This window comes from Lynx rufus, unplaced genomic scaffold (genome assembly GCF_022079265.1).
Source record: "Lynx rufus isolate CCGP_SWC_20201006 ecotype Redwood Valley unplaced genomic scaffold, mLynRuf1.p SCAF_26, whole genome shotgun sequence".
Classification (NCBI taxonomy): domain Eukaryota; kingdom Metazoa; phylum Chordata; class Mammalia; order Carnivora; family Felidae; genus Lynx; species Lynx rufus.
Genome location: NW_025814841.1, coordinates 15,301,664 through 15,327,729, shown reverse-complemented (window position 1 = coordinate 15,327,729; position 26,066 = coordinate 15,301,664). Strand labels below are relative to the sequence as shown.

At 39.1% G+C, this 26,066-nt stretch overlaps 1 protein-coding gene across 2 annotated transcripts; it reads right to left on the bottom strand.

The window, feature by feature from the left end:
* Positions 1 to 331: 331 nt before the first annotated feature.
* TMEM64 (transmembrane protein 64) lies at positions 332 to 26,066 on the bottom strand. Of its 2 annotated transcripts, XM_047089024.1 has the most exons (3): positions 25,098 to 26,066; positions 8,173 to 8,328; positions 332 to 2,644 (listed from the first exon to the last, which is right to left on the bottom strand). In XM_047089024.1, the coding sequence occupies exons 1-3, from the start codon at positions 25,893 to 25,895 to the stop codon at positions 2,453 to 2,455; spliced, it is 1,146 nt and encodes a 381-aa protein (XP_046944980.1). In that variant the 5' UTR covers positions 25,896 to 26,066; the 3' UTR covers positions 332 to 2,452. The 2 variants fall into 2 exon arrangements, with proteins under 2 accessions (XP_046944980.1, XP_046944981.1); XM_047089025.1 differs by lacking the exon at positions 8,173 to 8,328.

Below are 26,066 nucleotides of genomic sequence, written 5' to 3'. Positions count from 1 at the left end.
AACTCTATGCTGCAGTTTGAGAAATCAAAAAGATTTTATTTTACAAACACACACACTGTATGACTGGAGGCATTATTTGGGCAACATAAAAAGATCCGGGAGAAACTTGTTGCTGCCATAAATCGGGGATGCGGGGTTAAAGATGGAGTGAATAAGGCATGGCAATACTTCGCACAACTTTTAGAGAGCACATCTAAAACCCAGTAACCAAAAATCAGCTGGCAAATGGCGTGAATATAACGGATTATTGTTTACTTGGAGACCAGAAATAATGAAGAAAAGGAAAACTGCAGCTTTAGATTAGTATTTTAGAAACAGTAAAACCATACTATTTTAAGTAAAAATGGATGATTTTATTATATAAAATTATGATGGGCAGAATACAGAAAATTTATTTCTCTTCTACCTTTACATATTTAAGTATGAAACAAAATGCAACAACTGGGAGAACTCATTACAAACTACCAAAAGGGATTCATTTGGTGAAATTATTCAAGTTACAAAATGCTAAGTAAATAAATGCACTTCAAAATACATGAAGTGTAACACAAGTATGAAAGTAGTGATCTTAAATGATTCCTTTAACAAAAACTAACCAACAAACAAGAAGCACAAGAAAAATATTGTCAAGTTAGAAAAGAATAAATCAAACATATTGTTCACTGGGATTATTAAACAAATTCTTTTAAAAAATAAAAACACCTAAACAAGTAATTAGGATTTAAAAAAAGAATAAGAATATTCCAGTATTATATATATTTTTTTCTATCAATGAAAGAAAGACTGGAGGCCAATTAAGTACTATAGACCCAGGTGCCTCTAAGATCACTTGCACTGAGGTCTTCTTGGCATCGACATGTAAGTGAACTTCACCATTATCCAAAGGTGAGAAAATTTATGCATTATAGAGGAAAGGAAAACAATTATGACTGCAATAGGGCAAAAAGCTTATGCATTAAAATGATTAAATGCAATGCATTCTCTAGCATAAGACTAGAATAACCTGCTCCCAAAAGAACTCTTTTGCACTTTAGTAAATCAGGGCAAAGGTTTTACCCTGAGGAAAAGGCAAATGGGAGGTCTCTGATAAGGTAGACTCTTCATAGCCAAAAAAGACACCAACCAGAAAATGTGCATTCATGTCTATAATCTGGGTTGTAAAAACCTAATCATTAAGTTCACAAACCATTTTAAAAACATAAGATGATAAATGAATACTACATATGTCATATGGATCATATGCCAAATTACTGTATGCTATACTCCTAAGTGCTATTAATAAATATACTCAATTCATGCTACAAGAGAAAGAATTGAGACTTAATTTCACATTTCAGAATTCCTGAGTCTTATCAGAGAAAAAAACAAGTACCAAAAAACAAACAAAATAAACCTACGTTATAGTAGGGCAAATAATACAAATTTGGGTATTAAGTCAATATTACATTTATAGTTTTAAAGCTGAAGACTATGGGGACAAATATATATGTAATTCGGTGGTATTATAAACATGATTTTAAAGCTTGGTTTTTTAAAAAGGCGATTTGATCAAACAAGGCCACCTGAGTGACATCTTTAATGATGGAAAGCCCATCATTTTAAAAGAGTAGATCTTTATCTCAAAGCCTAATGATGAATATAAAAAGAAAAAGAAATTTACTTTACTAAAATTTTTTAGTACGACTGCAATGGGGCAGCCCTTTGATGAAAGATCTAATGAGCGTAAAGCCAATGTAATGGAATTAGAACTTGAGTTCTAATTTGAGCCACCATCCATTAAATAATTTCCCTTTTGCCTTGCATATTACACAGTGAAAATAAAAAGGTATCTTAAGAGCACTTCAGTCCCACAATGTAGGATTTAAGCTTGTGTGAATAGATGTAAATGGCCCTGCAATGATGCTTGCAAAAATACATTCAACCCAAAGTTAATGTCTATATTCTAACTAGTAAAGAAAAGGGAAGCAAAGTGGTCCCTCTTAAAACAACAAAACAAAACAAAACAAAACATTATCTTTTCTGGAAAGGACAAAGAACACCTAAATAATGTCATACATTTAAAATTACATACTTCTACTCATCATTGTAAGTAGGGAAGATGCAAACAACTACTCAGGGACTTTATAAATAAAGACACTAAGCAGAAAAATATTTGGGTTATTTCTTTGTTCGTAAGTACCCAGAAAGAAAACAATTAAAAAACACTAAAGTGCAGACCTATAGGCCATTGCGGGCATAATAAACGATAAAGAGGTGCAGCCCAAATTTGTGTCTACGTTTACACTTACATATCCAGAAAATGATTCTTCCTTTAAAAAAATTGTGCAATTTAAAAACGAGTCAGTTTTGTTTGTGCCGTAATACAATTAGAACTTGTCTCTGCCCACTAGTAAGGTGACCACTAGACCTTGGACAGCACACTAGCTCTCGACAATCATACATTTTGTTAGAGTCATACAATATTGATTCCACCTCCAGAAAATGTTAGGGTCCTCTTGTTGTAGAATGAAGAGCCACTGGTATTTGGTTGATTGCCTTGAACCAGAGAGGTTTTCAGTTCCATTTCACAAGCTACAATAGCTGCATTCAGTTCCACTTGAGCTCGGTGAACTACGTAAAACATGAGGCCTATACTTATAATAATCTGTGGACAAAAATAAAACATGACAGTTAATCATATTTTACACAGAAAAACATGGAGAAATAAATCCCATAAATATTTGGCTTAGAAATGTTTCAAACGGGATGCCTCTCCAACATGGTCAGGTAAGATTTTTAAATGGGTTACACACACTTTCCATTCATTCTTTCCTTGGCTGCTTCAACTGGGAAGAGAGGGCTGAAATCTAGAAGTAACCATCAGAGGATATCAGGCTAACACGCATACATCCTTTTTAGTCCATATAAATGATGTTTGCTTGATACAAGTCAAACTCGTCTCCTGGTACCAAACAGCTTCCTTCAAGGAATAAAAAAAATAAAATAAAAAAACAAAACAAAACAAAACAGTCTAAAAAGAGGCATCAGCCGGCTAAACTTTATTAATGTAATTAATGTAATATATCTTTGCAGGACTATAAATGTCCACAGGTATTCCCAAGCCCACTTAGAGAGAAGCACTACCATTTACAAATGAACTATCTGGTGCAGCCAAACTTTAAAATATTATGAACCGCTTTAAAAAAGTGAAATGTCAATAAACTTCAAAAGAAATTAACAAGAGATCATGAACATGAAACTGTCTGTACTTAAGGAAAAGCAAAAACAAAGGAAAACATGATGATCAAGAAAAAAAATGCCAAAGGGCTATGAAAAAACGCACTGAAATCAAAATCCGGTGCTAGTCTTGACTTAACCGCTCAACTAGTGATGTGATCTCACATCACTAGGGAGGCTTCTCCCACTGTCCTATAGGAACCTGTGTTCCCTCCTTATATGTTAATGTGCTTTAACATTCTATATACAGTTCATCAGAATGTCTAGGCAGTACATATCTTCTAAACGGTATTTATTCCAAACTTCATTTGTAAGTCAGTTCTTTTGAGTTTGGAGCAAATATTCTCAGGCAACAAGGTTAGGACAGGTGATATTTAATGTCCCAGTAAGTTTCAAAGAAGTTCAAAGGCTACTCTAACCATAGTGACCCTAAAATACAACATGATATAAAATAATAGCCTATCCATAATTTTAACAGTTTTGTGGGGAAAGTATTCTAAATAGAAGCACTGAGGGTAGTGAGGGAAGTGCGGAGGCAGAGCATAGTGGGGGTGGGTTAGCGAGGGGAACTTGGAACTTGTGCAAGGGGGGGCACTAATAAATGGGTATCCAGTACTCAATAAAATTCTTATTTAAGCTTATTTATTTATTTTGAGAGAAAGAGAGCAAGAGCAGGGGAGGGGCAGAGAGAGGGAAGGAGACAGAGAGGGAGAGGGGGAGGACAGAGAGACAGAGAGAGAGAGAGAGAGAGAGAGAGAGAGAGAGACTTACAAGCAGGCTCTGCATTGTGAGCATGGAGCCCAAGGCAGGCTTGAACTAACGAACCACAAGATCATGACCTGAGCCCAAGTCAGATGCTTAACCAACTGAGCCACCCAGGTACCCCATAATTCTGAGCAAATTAGGTATTTTAAAGGTGGGCCTTCAAATGCTGTATTTGCTCTCCCAAAAAAACAAGATATACTAACTGATATGTAAGTTTGATACCTATCAGTGTTACGGTGACACCATGGAAAGATGTGGAAAACTGACTTGGGGAGGGTGCGGGAGAGCTGCTGAGCTCTGCCTCAGACATGCTGGATTTGAGGTGCCTGTTGGATACCCAAGGCAGTGCAGTGAATGGGTCCAGAGCTTAGAAAGAAGGCTGAGCTGAAGATGTGTATTTGGGAGTCTTTACGCAAATAAACCTAATAGCAGCCACCATAATAACTGCATTTCCAGGAAGAAGAGTTTTCAGAGTAAGAACACAAAGCTTAGGCTAGAATCTTGAGGAATATCAATTGTGGGGTGCAAAGAAGAAGAGATGCTGACAAATGAACCAAGCACGTGGGAAAAAAAAAATCAAAACAGCTAAGGGAAGAAAGCGTTTTAAAAAGAATCTTAGGTTGCTGAGAGTTCAAGTCAGATGACAACTGGAAAGTATATCTGATTTTGACAAAATTAATGATGACAGCCACAGAAAATAGGCTTAGGTCTAGTGAAAAACTTTTTCAGGTTTCCAGTGAGGGTAAAATCTTTACATGGGATTTTCCCCAGATGCCCTTGTAGACCCAGGGCCTGGCAATATGTGCTGATTCTTTCCCCAACATACTACCTTATTAAAGAGTAAAAAAAAAAAAAAAAAAAAAAAAAAACAAAAACCCGTTTTATAAAGTTTCCTTATGAACACAAAAGAATCAAACACAAACAAATGGACCAGCCTTCCACAGAAAGCCATCTCCTCCACCGTCAACTAGAGGGCAGGCTGAGAGCATGAGCAGAATACCAGACAGTTAGTAGATTTCTTAGATGGAAATTGAGGGGTTTCCCACTTGAAGGGTTCTGATTTTTCTGTTAATCAAGAAAGGCAATCTGTTGAGAATGAAGTGGAAAGTGGGGACAGGAGCCAAAATTACGAGGAGTGAAGATAGGTTTGCCATAGTCATTGAGGAAATGGGGGGTGGGAAGACAAAGGAAACAGTTAAGCTATGGGGAAATACTGAGAAACCAGAAGTTTTGCAATCATGAATTAAGTATTACCAATGTGGTTGTATGACTTCCCCCAAAACAACAGGTGCGAAACATACCAAAACTTGGATTCATCCAGGGTTTTGGCTGGTGGGTACACCGAAAAATACAGGGCATGGACAAGAGTAACTGAATTGCAAGACCACAGCATCTTAAGTTGGATTTTTGTACACAAAATAGTTGTTCCTTCCTCTGAACATCTATTTTGTATTGCTTTAATTTTACAGACACTGTGGATTCTATTTAGGTGGCTATAAAGCTCAGAGGCAGACGAGTGACTTATTTCTAGCAAATATGAGAAACCTCACGAATACACTTACTCTACTAACTTTAACCTAAGCTTCATCCTTTGTTCCCATGTTAGTTTCCCTCTTCACGTGGACTTCTTTTCCCTCTTGTTTTATTCTGTGTTCTTTTGTAAGCTGAATGAAATCCTTTCTGAAATATACTAAGTTATAAGGAACATCAACAAATAAGTCCGAGGTATAAACATGCCTTTATTTTTTTTTGTTGTGGCAGTTATTGTTGTTTTTATAAACGTCTGGGCTAAAAAATATTTGCCTTTCCCCCCTGTCTTGTAGCCTAAGCTGAAATTTGTCAACTCAAAGGGGTAAGAAGTTGTTGGAAAAAAACAAGACCCTATATTTTTAGAAGCACTACTGACAAATGCATGAACTACTTTGTTCTATTATAACTCCACTAATTATAGTTGAGTGATTTACTAAGATACATAGAAACAAAGTATCAAATAATGGAAAACTTATGAAAACTACTGATAATGACCAATTCTAATTACTCAAACATAATGTAATGGGAAAAAAGGTATTTCGAATGGGTTACTCATTTTCAGAAAACTAAAAAAAACATAAAATGTGCTTAAATGTATGCTAAAAAAAAAATCTGTCATTCAGGGGCAGCTGGGTTGCCCACTTGGTTAGGCTCTGACTCTTAATTTCAGCTCAAGTCATGATCTCACGGTTTGTGAGTTTGAGCCCCACATTGGGCTCTGTGCTGACAGCGTGGAGCCTGCTTGAGATTTTCTCTCTCTCTCTCTCTCTCTCTCTCTCTCTGCCTCTCCCTTGTTTGCAGCCACTCTCTTTTTCTCAAAATAAATAATAAACTTAAAAAAATCTATCATTCATGGGGTGCCTGGGTGGCTCAGTTGGTTAAGTGTCCGACTTCAACTCAGGTTATGATCTCACGGCTCATTAGTTTGAGCCCCATGTCAGGCTCTGTGCTGAGAGCTGAGAGCCTGGATGGAGCCTGCTTCAGATTCTGTGTCTCCCTCTCTCTCTGCCCCTCTCTGACTCACACCCTGTGTGTCTCTCTCTCAAAGTGAAATAAACATTTAAAAAAATTTTTTAAAAATCTATCATTCAGGTTCTTTAAAATATACACACACACACACACAGACACACACACACACGCATGATACACATATATATAGATATATGTATCATGCGTGTGTGTGTGTCTGTGTGTGTGTATATATATATGTACATATGTATCACTTTGTACAAACAAGTAAAAACAAAATGGATTCCCGAATAGGAAAAATGTTACAAATTTTTTCTTAAAGTAAGCCATTCAATTGATAAGCTTTATTTATAGCTCAATGTAAATATTCCTGGACTTACTAAACTTCTACTACATAAGCACAAAGAAAATCAACTCTGGCTTTATTTATCATAGTATTTTTACTATAGTAACTTAAAATTAAGAATAATGCTAAAAGCAAATTTGTAATATGATTAGCATATATTTAATAACTATAAATTAAACCTAGCAAGTGAAGAGACCAGGAAGATAAGCTGGCTATCTCAGTGTTATCTGCTCTGTAAACTATCGTCCTGGCTATGAGCATGGTTCCCACGGCCAACTACCTTGGTTCATGTCCTGGTCCAACCCCTTGTAGCTGAGACTTTAGACAAATCACTATCTACTGGTGTGCTGATAAACTAGCTCTTGGAGATCAGAGGTAGGAGTCTTGATTTGGAGCACCTGCCATTTTCCATAGTATAAATATTCCTGCCACTGCTATGTCGCGAAGAGTTGGGGAGAGATGTACGCATTAGTTGGACGTAAGAAAGGGACATACCTTCTAGTGTTTTGGTAGGGATTAAATGAGCTTAAATATATGGCATATAAAGCTCTCAAAAGTTATTATCATCGTCTTACTAAACCATCAAAAATTTTGGTGATTGTATATTTTCATAAATCTCAGGAAGCAAATATAGCACAACTAACGAAATGAATTTTGAACTCTTCCCGTTGCAACTTAAAGGCACTGAATAAATGTGCCTACATAACAGGATTTTTTTCTTTTATCAACCTTTTATATGGAATTGTATTACCCTAAACTATATTAGAATTTGCATGGTAATAATAATCCATTATGCAAATCTTACTTGAATTTGTAATGGAATACTTCAGACACTTTTATAAAGCAATCCTTCCTAAAAAAAACCATTTTATTCTACATCGAATTGTACTAGAAAAAAATTACATTGCCAGTATAATATTTTTTAAAAATACCAATTAGAGAGTTCAATAATTTGAAGATAAAGTCAGATAAAAACCCAACCCTACCAAATCTCACTAAAATTATCTTCAGAAACATAGTATTAACAACACTTCACAAAAACTCGAAATAGAGTGATGACTGAAAATCACTGCAAAAAGAACCCTATTTTTGTCATTCCCTTTGTTTTAAGAGAATTTTTAAGAAGCATCAGTTCAGTTCTATACACTTCCATATATCCACAGTTAAAATGTAAATGTTGTAAAAATATGAAGTATGATCGAAAGAACAAGAAAAGAAATAAAAAGGAAAAATTCTCTTAAATCATTCTCAATGAAATCTGTTAGGTTTAAAATAAGCAATGCCATACAAAAAGGAAAAAAAAAAAAAAAGAGAGAGAGAGAGAGAACCCTTAGCCTTAAACTCACCTGTAAACAAAACACAAAATATCCACTAACACTCTGTTCTGCAATGACATCTTCCATTGTCCGCAGGGTGGTACCCAAGTAAGAATTCAGAAGCTGGGTAGGAAGCAGTCCAACCGAAGATGCCATCAGATAGTTGGGTAAGGAGAGATCAGTAATCTAGAAGAGCAGATTAAAGGGAATGATTCGTTATCAAGTAAAATTTCAATTTTACATAAAACTGTGTGTACAAGTCTTGCTAATGGTTTTTCCTTGGGAGTAGAAGGAGCTGAAATATTTTACAAAGCATTCTCATTTTTTAAAATGATTATAAAGGGTATACATGTAGAATGTAGATTGAGAATGAAATAAGAGTTTCAAGAAAAATTTTAATATTCCATGATTCTACCACTAAAAGATAACATTGGTGACAATCTTTTTCTTCGATGTAAATAAAATGTGCACACACGCGGATCACTCTGTAAAAACAGATTTGTAAGTTTTCCTCATGTCATTAGAAATCTTCATAAGCGTGTTTCAACGCCAGTGTGGTTACTGGGCTCTGAAGCCAGATAACCCTATAATGGCATGCCGGTGCCGAGAATTCAATGAACTCTTTGGTCTCTGAGAATCAGCATTTTCAGCTGTGACCTGAAGGTAATAACATGGTTGTTGTCAGGATCAGAAATATTAGCACAGTCAGGAGCAAATGCCTAGCACGGGACTGACTCTCGAAAAGGTAGACATGATCATTACTACACAATTATACTACCACTGTGTGGATATGGTACAATTTAAGCATTCTTCTGCTATGGAATATTTCCATTGCTTCCTTATTTGTTTCTTTGTGTATACGTGATTATGTATTTATATTTTTGCTATTATAAGTTAAAAAAAAAACACTCCGATGCAAACCTTTGTATGTTAACCTGTGTGGGAGTGTCTAAAATATTCCAACAAAACTCGTCCTCTGGTATTCATGCCCTTATGTGATATTTTCCCCTAGAATGTGAGTTGGACCTAGTACTTACTCCTGGCAAACAGACTATGGCAGAAGTGAGGAGATGTTTCTCTCAAGATTAGGTTACAAAAAGAATGGACCGTCAGCTGTCCTTCTAGCAGGTAAGTAGCTCCATGGAGAGCGCCATGTGCAAGGAACTAGGGTCCTCAAGCCCACAGCTAGCAAAGACCTGAGGCCAGCCAACAGCCACATGAGTGAGCCTGGAAGCAGATTCTCCCCCAGCCAAGCCTTATGATAACTAGAGTCCTGGCCAACGCCTTGATTGCAGGGTTGTGAAAGAAACCTGAGTCAGAGGCACCCAGCTATGCTGCACAGGAATTCCCAACCTACAGAAATGCTGAGATAATAGATGCTTATTTTTAAGTCACCCCCTTTTTGGAGTGTTATACAGGAAGAAATGACTAATACAATATGTATCTCCACTATTTAGGATGCATCACTAGGAGTAGAATTACTGGATCTAACAATAAAACCTGTTTTCCAAAAAAGTTCACACTGATTTACATATCTATCAATAAATAATGCATAAGTATGTCTATTTCATCATACTCTTACCAACTTTAAGTATTAAACTTCAATCTTTCCTAATTGATGGGGTAAAAATGATATTTTATGATTGTTTAATCTATACATTTTAATATATATTAATATTAGTTTTAAACGTATTTTTGTTTGCATTTTTTATGGCTTTCCTTGTTCATATTTGCCCAATTTTACTGGAATGTTAATTTTTTTCTTATTTATTCATAAGAGCTCTTCATATATATGGGCAACCTTTGTCCATTATATTTGGCAAACATTTTCCTCTAAAGTATTCCTTATCTTTTAATTTTATGTTTTGACATACAAATGTTTCATAATTTTTGTATAATCAAATATTACCTATCTTTTCCTCTGACTTTTCTTTTTTTTTAGCTTTAAAAGGTCTTTTTAGATTTATTTTTTTTTACCTGCATTTCTCTTCTGATTCTATTTTCCTTTTTAACATTTACCACTTATTCCTTCTGGAATTTAATTAAAGGTGAAGATACAGCCTTATTCCTCCCCTTCTCCAGTAGCCAGTTTTCCTAGCATTACTTATTGAATAATTAATAACTTCTCCTATGATTTGTGATGTTTACTTTATAACAAATAAAGTAATTATATGTAAAAGGGTCTACTGGGAGCTCTAACACTATCCACTGACATCTTAAATCTTATGTTGAAACCAGATTGTTGTAAAGACTATCAGTTAATATCTGGATACAGAATTCCCTATTCTGCAAACCCCTTTATTAGTCTTCTTTTTAAAAATGCCATAACTATTCATACCTATTCATTTTTACAGATACATTTTAGGACCATTCTATCATTCAAAAAAAAAAATCAGCAAATTTTCTACTGGGATTAAGGTAAATTTCTAAATTAATCTGAATAGAACTGAAATCCCCAGAATATTCAATTATTCTTATCCAGAAATGTGTCTATCATTATTCAAAACCTTTCACATCTCTTACTAAAGTTTGATGGTTTTATTCACATATTATACATTTCTTATTCATTTATCTCTAAGCATTTGTGTTGTGGTTGCTCCTGCTTTTAATTTTGAGAGTAACTTTTCTATAGCCCCATCTAGGTTTACTTGTATGTAAGAAAGTTTTTGGCCACTTTACTAAACTTCTATTTGCTAATGTGAAGATCTGATATGTTAAAAGAGTAACCTACAGCTAGTCTAACTACAATCTAATCTAATAATCCCGTAAGTCCTATTTTCAGTAAAGCTACATTCATCTCTATGCACAGATCATTAACTGGAGACATGCCACTGCTGGTCTGGAAAGAATACTATAGTGACTGGCTAACAATTCAACTAAACAATCACTGACTCCATGTTGCCCAGGCCAAGATGTTCCGGTAGGTGCCTGCAAGGGACAGAAAGTAGGGTGCAACTTCTACCTCAAAGGATTTACAAACTGACAAGGACACATCAACTACCCCAGGAAGGGGGCCTTGAGAAGGACTGTGTGGAGCCTTAAAGAGTAAACAGGGATTAGTATGAGCTGCAGGAATAGGGGCCAAAGGGCAACCATGTAAAAAAAAGCAGCATTCGAAATGGACTCTGAAACCTAAATATGCGTTTGGCAAGCAGAGATAGGTGGGATGAGGAAGCTAAGGCGTTCTAAGAAGAGAACGAACAAGGAAATGTGATACAGAAAGTACAGGATGTATCAGTGAAGTTGGCAGTGAGGTTTGGATTGTTTACAGAGCACACGCAAGGGAAGCCTGTACAGGACAAATACTTGGGTGATACTTGTTAGGGGCCCGAAGGGAAAAGAGAAATAAGTCTGTACCCAGTAGAAAAGTACTGGGGAATGTATAGTCAAGGAATGATGTGAATCGGGTGAAGAAAGGTTCCTCTGTCAGTTTGGAGTACTTATAGGAACAGAGACCTTTCTTTAGAATAAACATGTCAAATATATAAAATGAGTAAATATGACAAAAAAATGAGTCACAAAAACTATGATACTGCAGTTAATAAGATGACATTGCATGTTGTGGAAGCTATCTTACTTTTTTAAAGTTTATTTATTTATTTTGAGAGAGAGAGAGAGAAAGGCAGAGAGAGAATCCCAAGCAGGCTCTGCACTGTCAGTGCAGTCTGATGTGGGTCTTGAACTCACAGAACCATGAGATCATGACCTGGGCTGAAACTAAGAGTCAGATGCTTACCCAACTGAGCCACCCAGGTGCCCCGCAATTTGTCTTTAAAATAAATATTTCAATTCCCAAAATGTCAGAATGCAAAGCTTTAGTCCATAGTCTTTAAATGAAGACTTAATGAAGTAATGAAGTTTCTCTAAAATGCAAAACTGACATTCAGATAGGACATCAGTAATATCCAAATGGTGATATTAAGAACAGCTCTCATAAATGTGAAACAACTCTGCAACTCAACTCTTTAGTCCTTTGTCCAAAGCAGAAAGCAAAGTTCATCAAACCGTTTTTTGACAAAACCTCATCCTAGGGAAAAAGCAAGTGTTATTGTTCAAATACATGCCCTTTCTGAAAAGATGTATATCCAAAGAAAGCATGCTGTATGCTAAGATCTTACTCAGAATCTGCATCTAGCTCCATTCTTTGAAAATCATAATAAAGTGAGAATACTTGTTTCCAAAGAGACCTATCCAAACTTCTCTCAATAAGTTCTTATCCACCAACTTCTTAAAAATCTGTCTGCTTGTCCTACTTGCCAGAAAGACATTAAATGTGAGCCCAGAATATTTCCATTGGAATTCCTGCCTATAATATCCTGGGATCTTGGCTCAAGATTGTTTTCCTACTCCAAAGAACTCCTAGAAATCTCAACCTAGGATGCCATTGTTGTGCTATTAGTTGGTTTCTATGATCATAAATACTCCAGTAAGAGTTTTAGGGATGGTGAATGTTACTTGACTGCCATCCTCCCATGCTTTTAATACTCTAGAAGCACCATAAAACTATATGCATTCCTGCGGGGCTTGAACTCAGGAACCCCAAGCTCATGACCTGAGCCGAGGCCAAGGTCAGACACTTAACCAACTGAACCACCCAGGTGATCCTATGCATTCTTATTCCCAAAGGTACTGGGCTTTTTGGGGCACCTGGGTGCCTCAGTCGATTAAGCATGTGACTTCGGCTCACATCATGATCTCACAGTCTTGAGTTCAAGCCCCGCATTGGGCTCTGTGCTGACAGCTCAGAGGCTGGAGCCTGCTTCGGATTCTGTGTCTCCCTCTCTCTGACCCTCCCCCGTTCATGCTCTGTCTCTCTCTGTCTCAAAAATAAATAAACATTAAAAAAAAATTTTTTTTAAGGTACTGGGCTTTTACTTGGGGATGTAATTCACTTCTCTGGGCCAGTGGGGGTTAATGTAGAACATTCCCTTATACCAAATAGATCCTGAAAACAAACAGCCCACCTGAGAAGGAAAAAACAAAACAACAACAACCAAAAAAAACAGAAAAAGAAAAAAAATGCTTAACTCTGAAGAGCAAGAGCCGACTTACGTTTGGGGCTGACAGTAAGAGAACCTCTATTTTCAGATGCATCACTCGACTGCTTGTGGAACCTGGGGACTGCTGTCCTCTTAGGCACTGTACTAAGTACCCTCGCCAAGGGCCTGCTGTCCTCTTAGGCACCGTACTAAGTACTCTCGCCAGGCAGCCCTGCCTCAAGCCCCTCCACTTTTTCAGTTTATAGCTATTTATACAACGGTTTTACCGGCTTTAATTTAATCCACTAAGAAACTTTATCTAATTTTTACACAGAGTATCTTGACATAGATCTAATTAAGAATATAAACGTGATCTACTGTATTCAGAGGAACTCAAATTTTATCCACAGTTCTATGAATCTAATATTAGTTTTAGTGAATTATGCTTTCCTGAATTTTCTTGGTTTATACAACACGGATGCTGTTTTATTGACAAGGTTGCATTAAGGTAAATTACAATTAAACACATATTTAATAATATTATACAGAAAAAAATCATGAATCCCCAAAATATTTATTTTTATTTATTTTCTTATATAATTTATTGTCAAATTGGTTTCCATACAACACCCAGTGCTCATCCCAACAGGTGCCCTCCTCAATGCCCATCACCCACTTTCCCCTCTCCCCACCCCCATCTACCCTTAGTTTGTTCTCAGTATTTAAGAGTCTCTTATGGTTTGCCTCCTTCCCTCTCTGTAACTTTTTTTTCCCCCCTTCCACTCCCCCATGGTCTTCTGCTAAAGTTTCTCAAGATCCATATATGAGTGAAAACATATGATATGTCTTTCTCTGCCTGACTTATTCCACTTAGCATAATACTCTCCAATTTCATCCACGTTGCTACAAATGGCCATATCTCATTCTTTCTCATTGCCAAGTAGTATTCCATTGTGTATATAAACCACAATTTATTTATCCATTCATCATTTGATGGACATTTAGCCTCTTTCCATAATTTGGCTATTGTTGAAAGTGCTGCTATAAACATTGGGGTACAAGTGCCCCTATGCATCAGCACTCCTACATCCCTTGGGTAAATTCCTAGCAGTGCTATTGCTGCGTCATAGGGTAGATCTATTTTTAATTTTTTGAGGACCCTCCACACTGTTTTCCAGAGCAGCTGCACCAGTTTGCATTCCCATCAAGAGTGTAAGAGGGTTCCCGTTTCTCCACATCCTCGCCAGCATCTATAGTCTCCTGATTTGTTCATTTTAGGCACTCTGACCAGTGTGAGGTGGTATCTCAGTGTGGTTTTGATTTGTATTTCCCTGATGAAGAGTGACATTGAGCATCTTTTCATGTGCCTGTTGGCCATCTGGCCCAAAATAATTTTTAAGAAAGGAATGATCAAAGGAAACGAAAGTGAGTACAGTTTGATCTTTTCATCTAATTACTATTTATTGATAAACTGTGTGTTTTATCATATATATATATATCCTCAAAATACTTTATCAGTATTTCAGAAATAGTTTGAAATGGCAACTATTTGACCCTTGACCCTTGAACAAGGGTGTGAACTGTGCAGGTCTACCTGTACATGGACTTTTTCCAGTAAATACAATACAATACTGTAAATGTATTTCTCTTTCTTATGATTTTCTTAATAATATTTTCTTTTCTCTACCTTACTTTATTGTAAGAACATAGTGGATAAAACATTATTTATATATAATAACATACAAAATATTTGTGAATTGGCTCCTTATGCTTCTGGTCAACAGTAGGCTATTAATAGTTATGTTTTCTGGGGAGTCAAAAGTTATTTATAGATTTTTGAGCGGAGGGCGGGGTTCAGTGCATTGAGAGTCAACTGTAGTATTCACTTCCAGAAATATAAAAACTTCAAAACCAGTTTAAGAAAAAATATTAACTGCCCCTTCTCCCTTCCTTTTCCCTCCCTCCCAAAATACCTCTCCCTGTGTCCCCTAGCTAGACACATCACAAGTCAGTCACACAGCTCATTCCTCCCTCATTCCCAAATCCAATCATTTGCCCTGTCTTGTCAATTCCACTTTCTAAATACCTACGAAATCTACCTACTGTCTGTTCTATTCCTATTCAATCTCTCCTCTCTAGTCTCCATACCCAGACTTAACCTGCACTCACCACCTATGCTAATTCCTGCTGAAATCTTTTAAAAATGCAAATGCAGGGGTGCCTGGGTGGCTCAGTCTGTTGAGTACCCAACTCTCAATTTTGGCTCAGGTCATAATCCCAGGGTCATGGGAGCAAGCCTTGCATCAGACTCTGCCTTGAGGTGAAGCCTGCCTGAGTTTCCCTCTCTCTCCCTCTACCCCTCTCTCCAGCTGCTCTTTCTCTAAAATAAAAAAATAATTTTTTTAAAAACTTTAAAAATGCAAATCTAATCCTGCTTTAACTCTGACTGCCATCAGAATAAGGTTCACATTTTTCAACAGGCAAAGTGCTTCACGCCCTAGCCTCTGATTATCTCATGCTTCAAATCACATTATGTTCCAGGCACATCAAAATTCTCTTGTTCTTAGAACACTTCTTGCTCTTTTTTCCTTTTGGGCCATTGTACATTGTTCCTTCTGGAGAGGAAATTCACACCTCCTCCCACTCCTCTACTTGGGCAAAAGTCCTACACTGTCTTTCACTACTCAGTCATCAGTGTCTCTAGCAAACCTTCCCTAAGCTTCCAGGTCTGCATTAGGAACAGCATTCAAGTTCTCTGACAGGACACTAGGCACTGTCACGCCCCAGTCCCCTTCACACTAGTGAGTAACCGAAGACTTCACCATCTGTTTGTCCTTCACCCCCTTCCCCAGACTATAAATTTTGTAAAGAAAGGGACCTATCTGTCTTATTCTTCACTGTGTCTCTAGTCTTTAGCAAGATGCCCATTATATATTATTAGGTGCTAAATATATGTTCATTGGATGCTGACTGTATCAACATCAGAACTGTTTATAAATGTGGAGACTTACGATAATTCCCAGTTTTTAAACAGGTTAGGATGCAAGTCTACTTGTAATCATCTGTTCTGAAATTGAGAATACCTTCCTCTGTCCCCCAAAAGGAAATCATGTTATAAATGGAAATTATCAGCAAAATGTATGCCATAGTATACCCAGAATGCGATTTCTCCACTAGACTGTAAGCACCTTAAGGGATTTGGGATGAACTTTACGTTATGTACTGCGATAACTCTAGCATCTAGAACAGCCGTGGGCACAGATTAGACACTTACTAGTTACTTATTAAGTGAACACTGAATAAATACTAAAAGCATTTCCAGTAATCTCTGAGGTCAAACTAATGTCAAGGCTGAGACCTTCTGGTTAAGTGGCAACTGTGAAAGTACTGAGAAAGTCTTGGTACCGGAAAGAAAAAAACAAGGCAGGGGCTCTGAGAGACCCTACTCTAACAGCTGAAGAGGCTTTCAATGTACAGGCTTCTACTGACAAAGATGGTTAGGTCAGTAGGTCTATTTACAATGCAGAGGCCATCTTCACATACACAGACTTTTTCCTTAGTTTGATGTCCCTAAATGAGGAATTGTTTTTAATGGTTCCTAAATATTTTAAGAGTCACGGATCCATTTGAGAATCTGATTAATACACACACACACACACACACACACACACACACACACACAAAACCCTTTCCCCAGAAAATAAATACACTCATACTTCACTGCATATAATTTCTGGAACACAGTCAAAAAGATCTTATTATAGAGTTGAAAAACTATATAGGCTAATTATTTTTACTCACCCAACAAAAATTTATCAAATGCCTTCTATACATAAGACCCAGCTCTCAGCAGGGATACAAATACAAAGATAGAAAACCATAGTTGACTGTGTGGTCACTGTCTGTCATTCTGTGCCAAATTTAATAACCACAATGTTCATTACATCCAGTAAGAGGCCACAAAAATCATTTACAACATTTACTCACAATGTTATATAAGGAAAGCACATGCAGCCATCAAGGCAAAGACTAGAAAAATAAACACTAAAATGTTAATGACTGTTTTCTTCTTTGTACTTACTATACTTTGCAAATTTTACAATGAACACTGCTAAAGAAATATTGTTGAAGTAAGTTTTAATAAGACTTGTCTGCTTTTAAAGAATTTTTTTTTTTTTTTTTTTTTTACCTAGGAAGGGGTAATAAGACATTCAGTATGTGTTAAAAGATGCAGTAGGCTAGAGATACTGATTTGTGAATTGTAAGCCCAAAGATGAAGCATAAAAACCACAGAAACTGATGAGATAACTGAAGAAAAGCACAAAGAGGGGCAAACAGTTTCAAGGAAGTAATGGCCAGCTGTACTCCGTGTACTGTGGGGCCTAAGGGTGTGAGTTGAGGTGGCATCACATTTGTCAACTTGGCCATATGTGACCCTTCAGAGACAGACCCCAAGCTCCTTCAAAATACAGCCTGATCTCCATCTTTCTATTCCCTCCAAACTGTGCCACTGGCAGTGAATCAGTGAATTTTAACAGGGAGAAGAAAGGATCATTAGATACACTGGTACAGTGACAAGTATCATAACCCATCAACTATACTTGAATCTGTGGTTATATCCATGATACAGACAAAGAATTTAAGACGAGAAAACATTTTTTTTAACATTTATTCATTTTTGAGAGTGAGAGAGACAGAGCACGAGCGGGGGAGGGGCAGAGAGAGAGAGAGACACAGAATCCAAAGCAGGCTGCAGGCTCTGAGCTGTCAGCACAGGGCCCGACGCGGGGCTCGAACTCACGAACTGCGAGATCATGACCTGAGCTGGAGTCGGACACTTAACCAACTGAGCCACCCAGGCACCCCAGCTAACGCATACTTCTTTAAAATGGTTCCAATGAGAAGTGAGCCAGGGTTAGGGGTCAGGCCGTGCACTTTTAAATTTACTAAGTTATTCATTTCTATTTTGTTTGCATTTTACTCGCAGTGCACATATATTTATTGCTTTTGTTTTCAAAAACATAATTTGTCAGGGGCACCTGGTGGCTCAGTCCGGTAAGCAGCCGACTTTGGCTCAGATTGTGATCTCACGGTTCATGAGTCTGAGCCCCAGATCTGACTCTGAGCTGGCAGTGAAGCCGGCTTGATATTCTCCCTCCCTCTCTCTCTCTCTCAAAATAAATAAACCAAAAAACCCCCCAAAAAACAATAAAAACCCACACTATTAAAAAATATATTTAATTTTGTTAAATACAAAGGTAAATAAGACACATAGCAGAGCACAAGGGCCTCTTCCTACAGTTGCAGGGCTCAGCTTAATGGTTGCTTTATTACAGTGACTGATGAAGCTCTAATACAAACTTTTTCTATAAAATGCCAGGCAAGAAATATTTTAGGCTTTGTAGGCCATAGGGTCTCTACTGCAACGGGGCATTTTAGCTTAAAAGTGAGCCACAACTAATATAAATATGAATGACCATGGCTGTAGTCCAATAACACTATTTAGACACTGAAATTTGAACTTCATGTAACTCTGACATGCACAAAATAGTCTTTTGACATTTCTTCTGATCATTTAAAAATGAAAAAACCTGGGGTGCCTGGGTGGTTTAGTTAGTTAAGCGTCTGATTTCAGTTTAGGTCACGATCTCATGGTTCCTGAGTTCAAGCCCTATGTCAGGCTCCACACTAACAGGGCAGAGCCTGCTTGGGATTCTTTCTCTCCCTCAATATCTCTGCCCCTCCCGACCCCACCCCAACCCCCCTCCCCTGCGTGCAAGTTCTCTCTCTCTGTCTCTCTCTCTCTCCAAATAAATAAATAAACTTTAAGAAGATGAAAAAAACATTTTTGGTTTGTATACCATATAATATCAGACAGTGGACCTAGTCAGGGACCACAGTTTGCTGACCCCCGTTGTAGAGTCCTGGGATGATGTCTAATTCAACTATGTAGGACTGTGCCCAGAGCCTGACACGTGGGAAGTCCTCCATAATATTTATGTGATGCGCTATAGGGCAAGTGCTCTGAAACTAGAACCAAGAAATCTCTGAGAAATTCAGCTCTTCTTGGAACAACAATGGAATACTGGGTAAGTTCATGACTACCGTTTACTAACTGTATGCTCTTGGGTTACTTTGCCACTTTGCATCTCAGTTGCCTTAGTGGTAAGATGAGGTTTAGGGTTGATATGAGCATCAAACAAGTCACTATGTGCCTGTGAGAACAGTGCCTGGCAGTTAGTAAGTGCAATACAAATATTTCTGTTAAATTACAAAAGAAAAAAAACTCTGAGTTTCAATGCCCTCCTTTTGGAATGCAGAGGATAGAGAGAAGGAAATGGTAAATAATGAGCAAACTATATATTTAGTCACATCACATAACAAGTATTATTAAACACACTTTACAACAGAAAGTATGGCTCAAAAGAGTAACTATAAGTATCTCAAGATGTCACACTGAATGTCAGGACCAAATCTGATTTCAAGGGTGTGATATCTGTCCTCTATATCACTCCACCTTTTAGGCAAGGATAGCCCCTCAAAGGACTGCTGTAATGATTAAGGAGGATCATGTATATTAATTTGTTCTGCAAACTGCAAAGTGGCATATAACATATGAATAAGAGAATCTTTCACGCTTTGCTTCATGTTTTTATTTTAGGTTTCAAAAATTAAATGATGATGGAAACAAAATTTCCCATGGGGAACTATGTAAGAAAAGGAACCTACAACACCTTTGACTTTTTAAGTTTTTCTATGACCAAAATAAAAAAAGAGAATGACTTTTAGGATCTCCCTTCTGGCAGCTGCAAGTATCATTATGAATTCTGTTACTCATAACAACCAATTATCACATAATATTTTGGGGATTAAAATTGACATTTCACAGAAGGTAACTGCAAACTGTAGAAAAGTCCAGATGTCTCCAAGGGAGCATCTTAGAACAGAACTTACAAGACCATTCTAATGCTCATTAAATATAGGATGGGATGTTCTTCTTGTGAATGTTTTCAGTTTTCAACTTTACAGACAAGTTTCTGCTAGACGACTTTACTCTTCTAGGATTCCAGCTCCTTCTACACCTCCACCAACCGTCCTTCTCTATTAAGAACTAGTGTGTTTTCCAGCAACTGATAAAAAGGAAAACTTGGAAGTTGCAAAGCTACAGGCAAGACTTGCTGTTTGAATCTGAAATACCAATCTTAGAATGCTTGGGATTCAAGAAGTTAACACATCAAAAGGCACTTAGTAACCAAGGAATGGCAGGAGACAGGCTGCAGAGGTATGTATGCTGTGAGGGTTTGGAATTTATCCTGAGGGGAAAAGAAAACCCACTTGAGAGTTTCCTGCAGGGGAGTAACAAAATCAGATTTTTCTGGATAGAGAAAAAACTGGAAATCCTTAGCCCAAAGGCAAGGAAACCAGGTAGGAGGCTTAGACGCCTGAACCAGACTGATGGCAGTGGGCCAAACCGAAGTGTTCAGGAGGCAGAATCCACAGGGTTTAGCCAAGATTAAGTGGGGGAGAGAGGAGGTAATCAAGTGACAGAGTCACGAAGACTGCTACCCAAACACCCCAGTTTTATCTCCTTCCTGGCACACGCATTGCTCTTTTGAAATCAGCGCTGGCCATGTAACTTGTTCAGGCAGGGAAAAGTGGGATTATATCCAGATGAAAGCTTTAAAACCCAGTAGGCAATCCACTGTGTCCCAGTAACCAAGTGAAAGAGGGTGGCTCTGTCAGCCTGGATCCCAGGGTAAAAGTGACATAAAGCAAAGATTCCCTGCCCCTTCCCCAAACCAAGCTGAATCTGGATCTGTCAACAGGTAAGCAAACCTTTAATTCTGAACCTACTGAGATGGAGGGGTTTTCACTACCGCACAATGTAGCCTGTCCCGACCGAAGTTGTAAGAAATGCTCATCCTAGGGGTGCCTGAGTGGCTCAGTCAGTTAAGCGGCTATTTCTTGATTTTGGCTCAGGTCAAGATCTCATGGTTCAGCTCCAGAGTTCGAGCCTTGCATGCGGCTCTGCACTGACAGCATGGAGCTTGCTTGGGATTCTCTATTACTCCCCCACACTTGTGCTCTCTTCCTCTCTCTCAAAAGAAAGAAAGGAAGGAAGGAAGGAAGGAAGGCAGGCAGGCAGGCAGGCTCACCCTAGAGGTGTGTCCATAAAGAACAGTAGTTAGAAGCACACATAAACTATAAGTCTATATATCTGTCTTAATAGGCAGTAATAACTACAGATACAACATTAAAAATGGGGAGGGAGGAGCTTTAACTATTTCCCAGCAAAAACAATAGCTACATTTTTTAAAAAGGAAAAAATTTAAATATGTACTTGGGAAATTATATTTCTTATGATCTAAGAATTGATACTATAGAGTGTTATGTACTTTTTTCCTATTTCAACAGTTTCAAAAGTGGAGGGTCAGCTTGCATATCCCTTTTTAGCACAGACCAGATGGGAAGAGCAAAGAAATATGGTTAATAACAGACACAAAGCAAGGGAAAACCCCTTTTGTTATATATGTTAACCATTACAATCAACTTCTGCCTCTAAAATGTAAATACCACTTACCTCCACCGCTAATAATAATAATTGCTAACAAAGACTGAGAATTGACTATGTGTCAGGCAAAGGCTACCTTCACTGCACTAGCTTATTTAACCTTCATAACTCATCATGGGCTAATCAAGGACTATTTCCAAAGCCTATGCCTCTCATGATCACTATATCTCACTTAAAGTAAGCTCAGATAAATTTCTTTAATCATGGACATTAAGAAAATGAGTTTTAAGGGGCGCCTGGGTGGCGCAGTCGGTTAAGCGTCCGACTTCAGCCAGGTCACGATCTCGCGGTCCGTGAGTTCGAGCCCCGCGTCGGGCTCTGGGCTGATGGCTCAGAGCCTGGAGCCTGTTTCCGATTCTGTGTCTCCCTCTCTATCTGCCCCTCCCCCGTTCATGCTCTGTCTCTCTCTGTCCCAAAAATAAATAAACGTTGAAAAAAAAATTTTTTTAAAAAAAAAGAAAATGAGTTTTAAGTGGAATAGAGGAGAAAGAGGGAGGAGAAGATCTTTAAAAAGACAGGAAGGGAAAAAGAAAACAAGAGAAATATGCCTGGGAAGCAGGCAGCTGTGGGCAGTCAGAGGTTTATGGGGATACAGAGGGTGGAAGTAGAATGATGTTATACAAAGCAGAAGAGAAAGTCAAACTATAGCAGTCTAAATCAGTCTAACCTAAGCTTTCTTTTCATCCACATACCCTGGGTGAATTCAGTAAGCTTTTTAGTTGAAAGAACTACTAAAGCAGATAGTTAAGAATAACAGAAATGACCAAAGAGAAAGTAACAGACTATATCCACTGGCTCTACAACCCACCCTGCTTAGGGCTAGAAGTAAGAATGTTACAGTATAACACACCTTATCAGCCCATCTTGGTTCCCAACCTCGGCTCCCCACCTGGTAGGTGAGTGACCCTGAACAAGTCACTGGAGGGCTGAGCGTCTGTCTCTTCCCCAGTAAAACTGTGCCAATAATATCTATTTCAAGAGAACATTTTTCTTTTTTTCCTTCTTTTCTCTTGAACCCACAGCACCAACTTGAGACTTGCCCCTTGTCAAGTGTGGTTTCAACTACATAATTACGTTCAATTATTTCCAAGCACAAACTGTAACTTTTTATTCACAGATTTAAAGACATTATAAAAAAAAAACCTGTCCTACCTTTAATTAATAAATATATAATGAATCCTCATTATATAACCAGGACTACACTACGTACTAAATATGCGATGCAGAAATAGAGCCATGGGTTGAGACCCTATCATCAAACCATAGCGCAGAGTTTTACTTTACCATTTATTTAGTACTTAGATGCCCTTGGGTAATCAAATAGTAATGGTGACAAAAACCAACATGTGTTTGTTAAGCCGCCAGGCTCTACTGCATGTATTTACCTATGTAACGGTCTCAATAATCCTATGAAGTAGCTACCACTACTTCCCCCATTTTTCAAATAAGGAACTGACCACAGAGTGGATAAGCAACTTGACCAAGGTTACCAGACTGTATGCAGACGACAGGCCTCTAGAGCACCAGTCCTGTGCTCCAAACTATTAAACAAGAGTCTACACTATACGCATAAGCACATTCTCCAGGGCTGTTTTAAAGATTACAAATAATATTTGTGAAGAGCTTAGGATAGTAAGCACACAGTAGGTGAACAAGAAAACACACAAGGATGCAAGCCATACTGGAGAACAAAGCAAACGTTAGAAGGAAATTATTGGGGTTCCTTAGTCCCAACCCTCTTCCAAAGTCTTAGGACACTTGATCTATTATTATCCAACATAAGGTCAAAGTTCCATGTTTATACTTCATACTACAGATTGTTGTAAAAGGGAAAAATTTAAGTCAAAAAACATATCAAGCCACCATAAACACCAAACTTTCTCTTCACAGAAAACCCCTTAGCTATCTCCATGCCTCCATAAGCTTCATTCTACAACCATTGCTGATGTTGGTCAGAATGAACATGAGATTTGCAAAAGACGTTTAAAAAAAGAAAAGAAAAAAAAATTCTTAATTTCATCACAAAAATGGGGTAGGCTGATTAGAGTTATTCTTTTTTTTTCTTTAGATAAACTGCGAGTTTATTCATGTTGTTTAACCTGATGGTTACAGCTTGTTAAAGTTATATATTGCTTTAAGAGCGATTGGTGATAAAAAATTATTCACAAAAATGAATCAGAAGTCATTTGGGCTTTAAAAGGATACCACACTCCTAAAAATACCAATTTTTATCTTTTAGGAATGGGTGGTTGGAATTATTCTTAATACAAAGCAAAATGAGAAAGTTTCGAGAGAATTTGTTTTTGAAGCAATACAATGTATCAGAATCACTAACAGAATATAAAATACATCTATCCCTATGGTTTTGAATGCTGTATCTCTTAACTTCCATACAGTTTTATTTAAGTCAAGCTGAAGGGCTGAGTTCCTAGAAATCTCTGTATGAACTCTTTGTAGTTTTGAATCATTGAATTTGGGGAACTCAGTAATCTAGTTCAACCCCTTCACTTTAGAAAAGAGGAAAGCAAGGGAAGAGAGAGTTAATCATTCGTTCCAAAGTCATTAAGTTTGTAAAGACTGGCTTCCTTTCTTCCAGTCGGATGATCTCCTCACTAGGAGTATTCCTATTCCTCAGTTGCACTGAGCTAGAGAAAGCTAAATTGGATAAGCAGAACATACCAGTATCGGGCAAAAAAGAAAAAAAAAAAAGAAAAAAAGGTACGTGTGTATAAAGAAAAATATATGCTCACTAGGCAAAAGGTCATACGTCCTATTTTGTTTTATCCTCTACCTAGTGATTTCAAAATGAAGTTCCTCCAAAGAAAAATGAACTGGAGGATTTCTCCCTTTGCATTGTACCAAAGCAAACTACTTTATACTTTATGGAGAAAAGGCCTACTACAAATTTTAGGAAACTCTGTAATATGGAGTCTGAAGCTACGCCCTCCACTGTTTACCCAAACACTTCCTTTAGCCCCCGTGTCCTTAAAAACTTGAGTCAAAACCCGGGATGCATTTATGCAGGCAAGAGGGAAAGCTAGGAATGTGAAGCCGTCACTCCCTGACTGTTGCCAAAGCTGCTACAGAAATAAGATGGCAAATGTATAACATGGACATTTTCATTCATTTCTCCTTAAAGTTAAAAGGACTCTTCGTTTTTAATCAAACTTATACGCCAAAAAGGAGTAGTTCTTTCTCTACCAGATGTCCCTTTGAGGCCCCGACTTAAAATCGGTTTTATTTGTGTAAGATTCCTCAGCGTGCGACGCAAAGTGATCGGAACTCCTGTTTGTCAATGTCACTTCTCTGTTGGCATTTGTCTGATGGAGCGCCCTCCCAGGGCCGTCACAAGACCGCTGGAAAACAGCCCTGGAAACGGATGGGGGCAGCGGGATACCACTTACCGAGAACACTGCATTCTGAAGCCCAAAAGGTATGGGGGTCAGTCTGGCCAGCGCCACCACTTTCAGGCCGCTTCCTCCCTCCACCACGCGAATAACGGCGCTCAGCTTCTCGCTGCTCTGGATCCTGGCGGCCACCCAGGAGGTGAGGAGCCGCTTGCAGACCACATGGGCGATGAAGGTGCCGATGAGGACGCCCACCACCATAAGTCCCATGCCCAGCACGAAGCCGTACAGGTAGCCCGCGGCCACGTTGAGCACGATGTAGCCCCAGCCGCAGGGGAACGACACCACGATGAAGCCCACGACGAAGAGCAAGACCCCCAGCAGCGAGTCGAGGCTTTCCACCCAGAGCAGGAGGTGCTGCAGGTAGCGGCGGACCAGGGCCAGGGAAGCGAAGCACAGCGCGGCCAGCACGCACACCAGCACGAGGCTCCGGCACCAACAGGTGCTGCCGAGGCAGCAGCAGCGCCAGTTTCTCACCTCCGCCACGCCGACCACCACGCCGCCGCCGCTGCCGCTCCCGGGGCCGCCCGCCAAGGCCCCGCCCGGCGCCGGCAGCTCCGAGGCCGCAGGCGGACCGTGGCGCTCCAGATAGGCGCCGAGCAGGGCGCCGGAGGCAGCCGCCGCCGCCGCTGCCGCGCTCGCCCCGCCCCCGCGAGGGAGGCGATCCGCCGCGTCGTCCCCGCCCGCCGCCCGCGGCGTGGCCCAGCGGGCTGGCAGCTCCGCGCGGCCCCGGAGGGCGGCGTGCTGCAGGAGCCGGGGGAGTGCCTGGAGCAGGCTCCCGCCGGGGCTCCACATGCCTCGGCCGGCGCGGGCCCTCAGCCGGCCAGCCCCCCCGCCGCGGCGCCTGTCAGGCGGCGGCCCTTCATGGCGCCCCTCACGCCCTGCCTCGACTCCCTGCGTCCGCTCAGGGGGCAGGAGACGGCCGGGGGTGAGGGTAAGGACTCAGCGGCGGAGGGACGGGTCCGG

Excerpts from the sequence above, each read along its gene's own strand:
- TMEM64 (XM_047089024.1), bottom strand. The coding sequence starts at position 25,895 with ATGTGGAGCCCCGGCGGGAGCCTGCTCCAGGCACTCCCCCGGCTCCTG. Across the intron at positions 8,329-25,097 it reads TTCAGAATGCAGTGTTCTCG|ATTACTGATCTCTCCTTACC; the intron begins GTAAGTGGTATC and ends CTGCTCTTCTAG. Across the intron at positions 2,645-8,172 it reads ATTTTGTGTTTTGTTTACAG|ATTATTATAAGTATAGGCCT; the intron begins GTGAGTTTAAGG and ends TTTTGTCCACAG.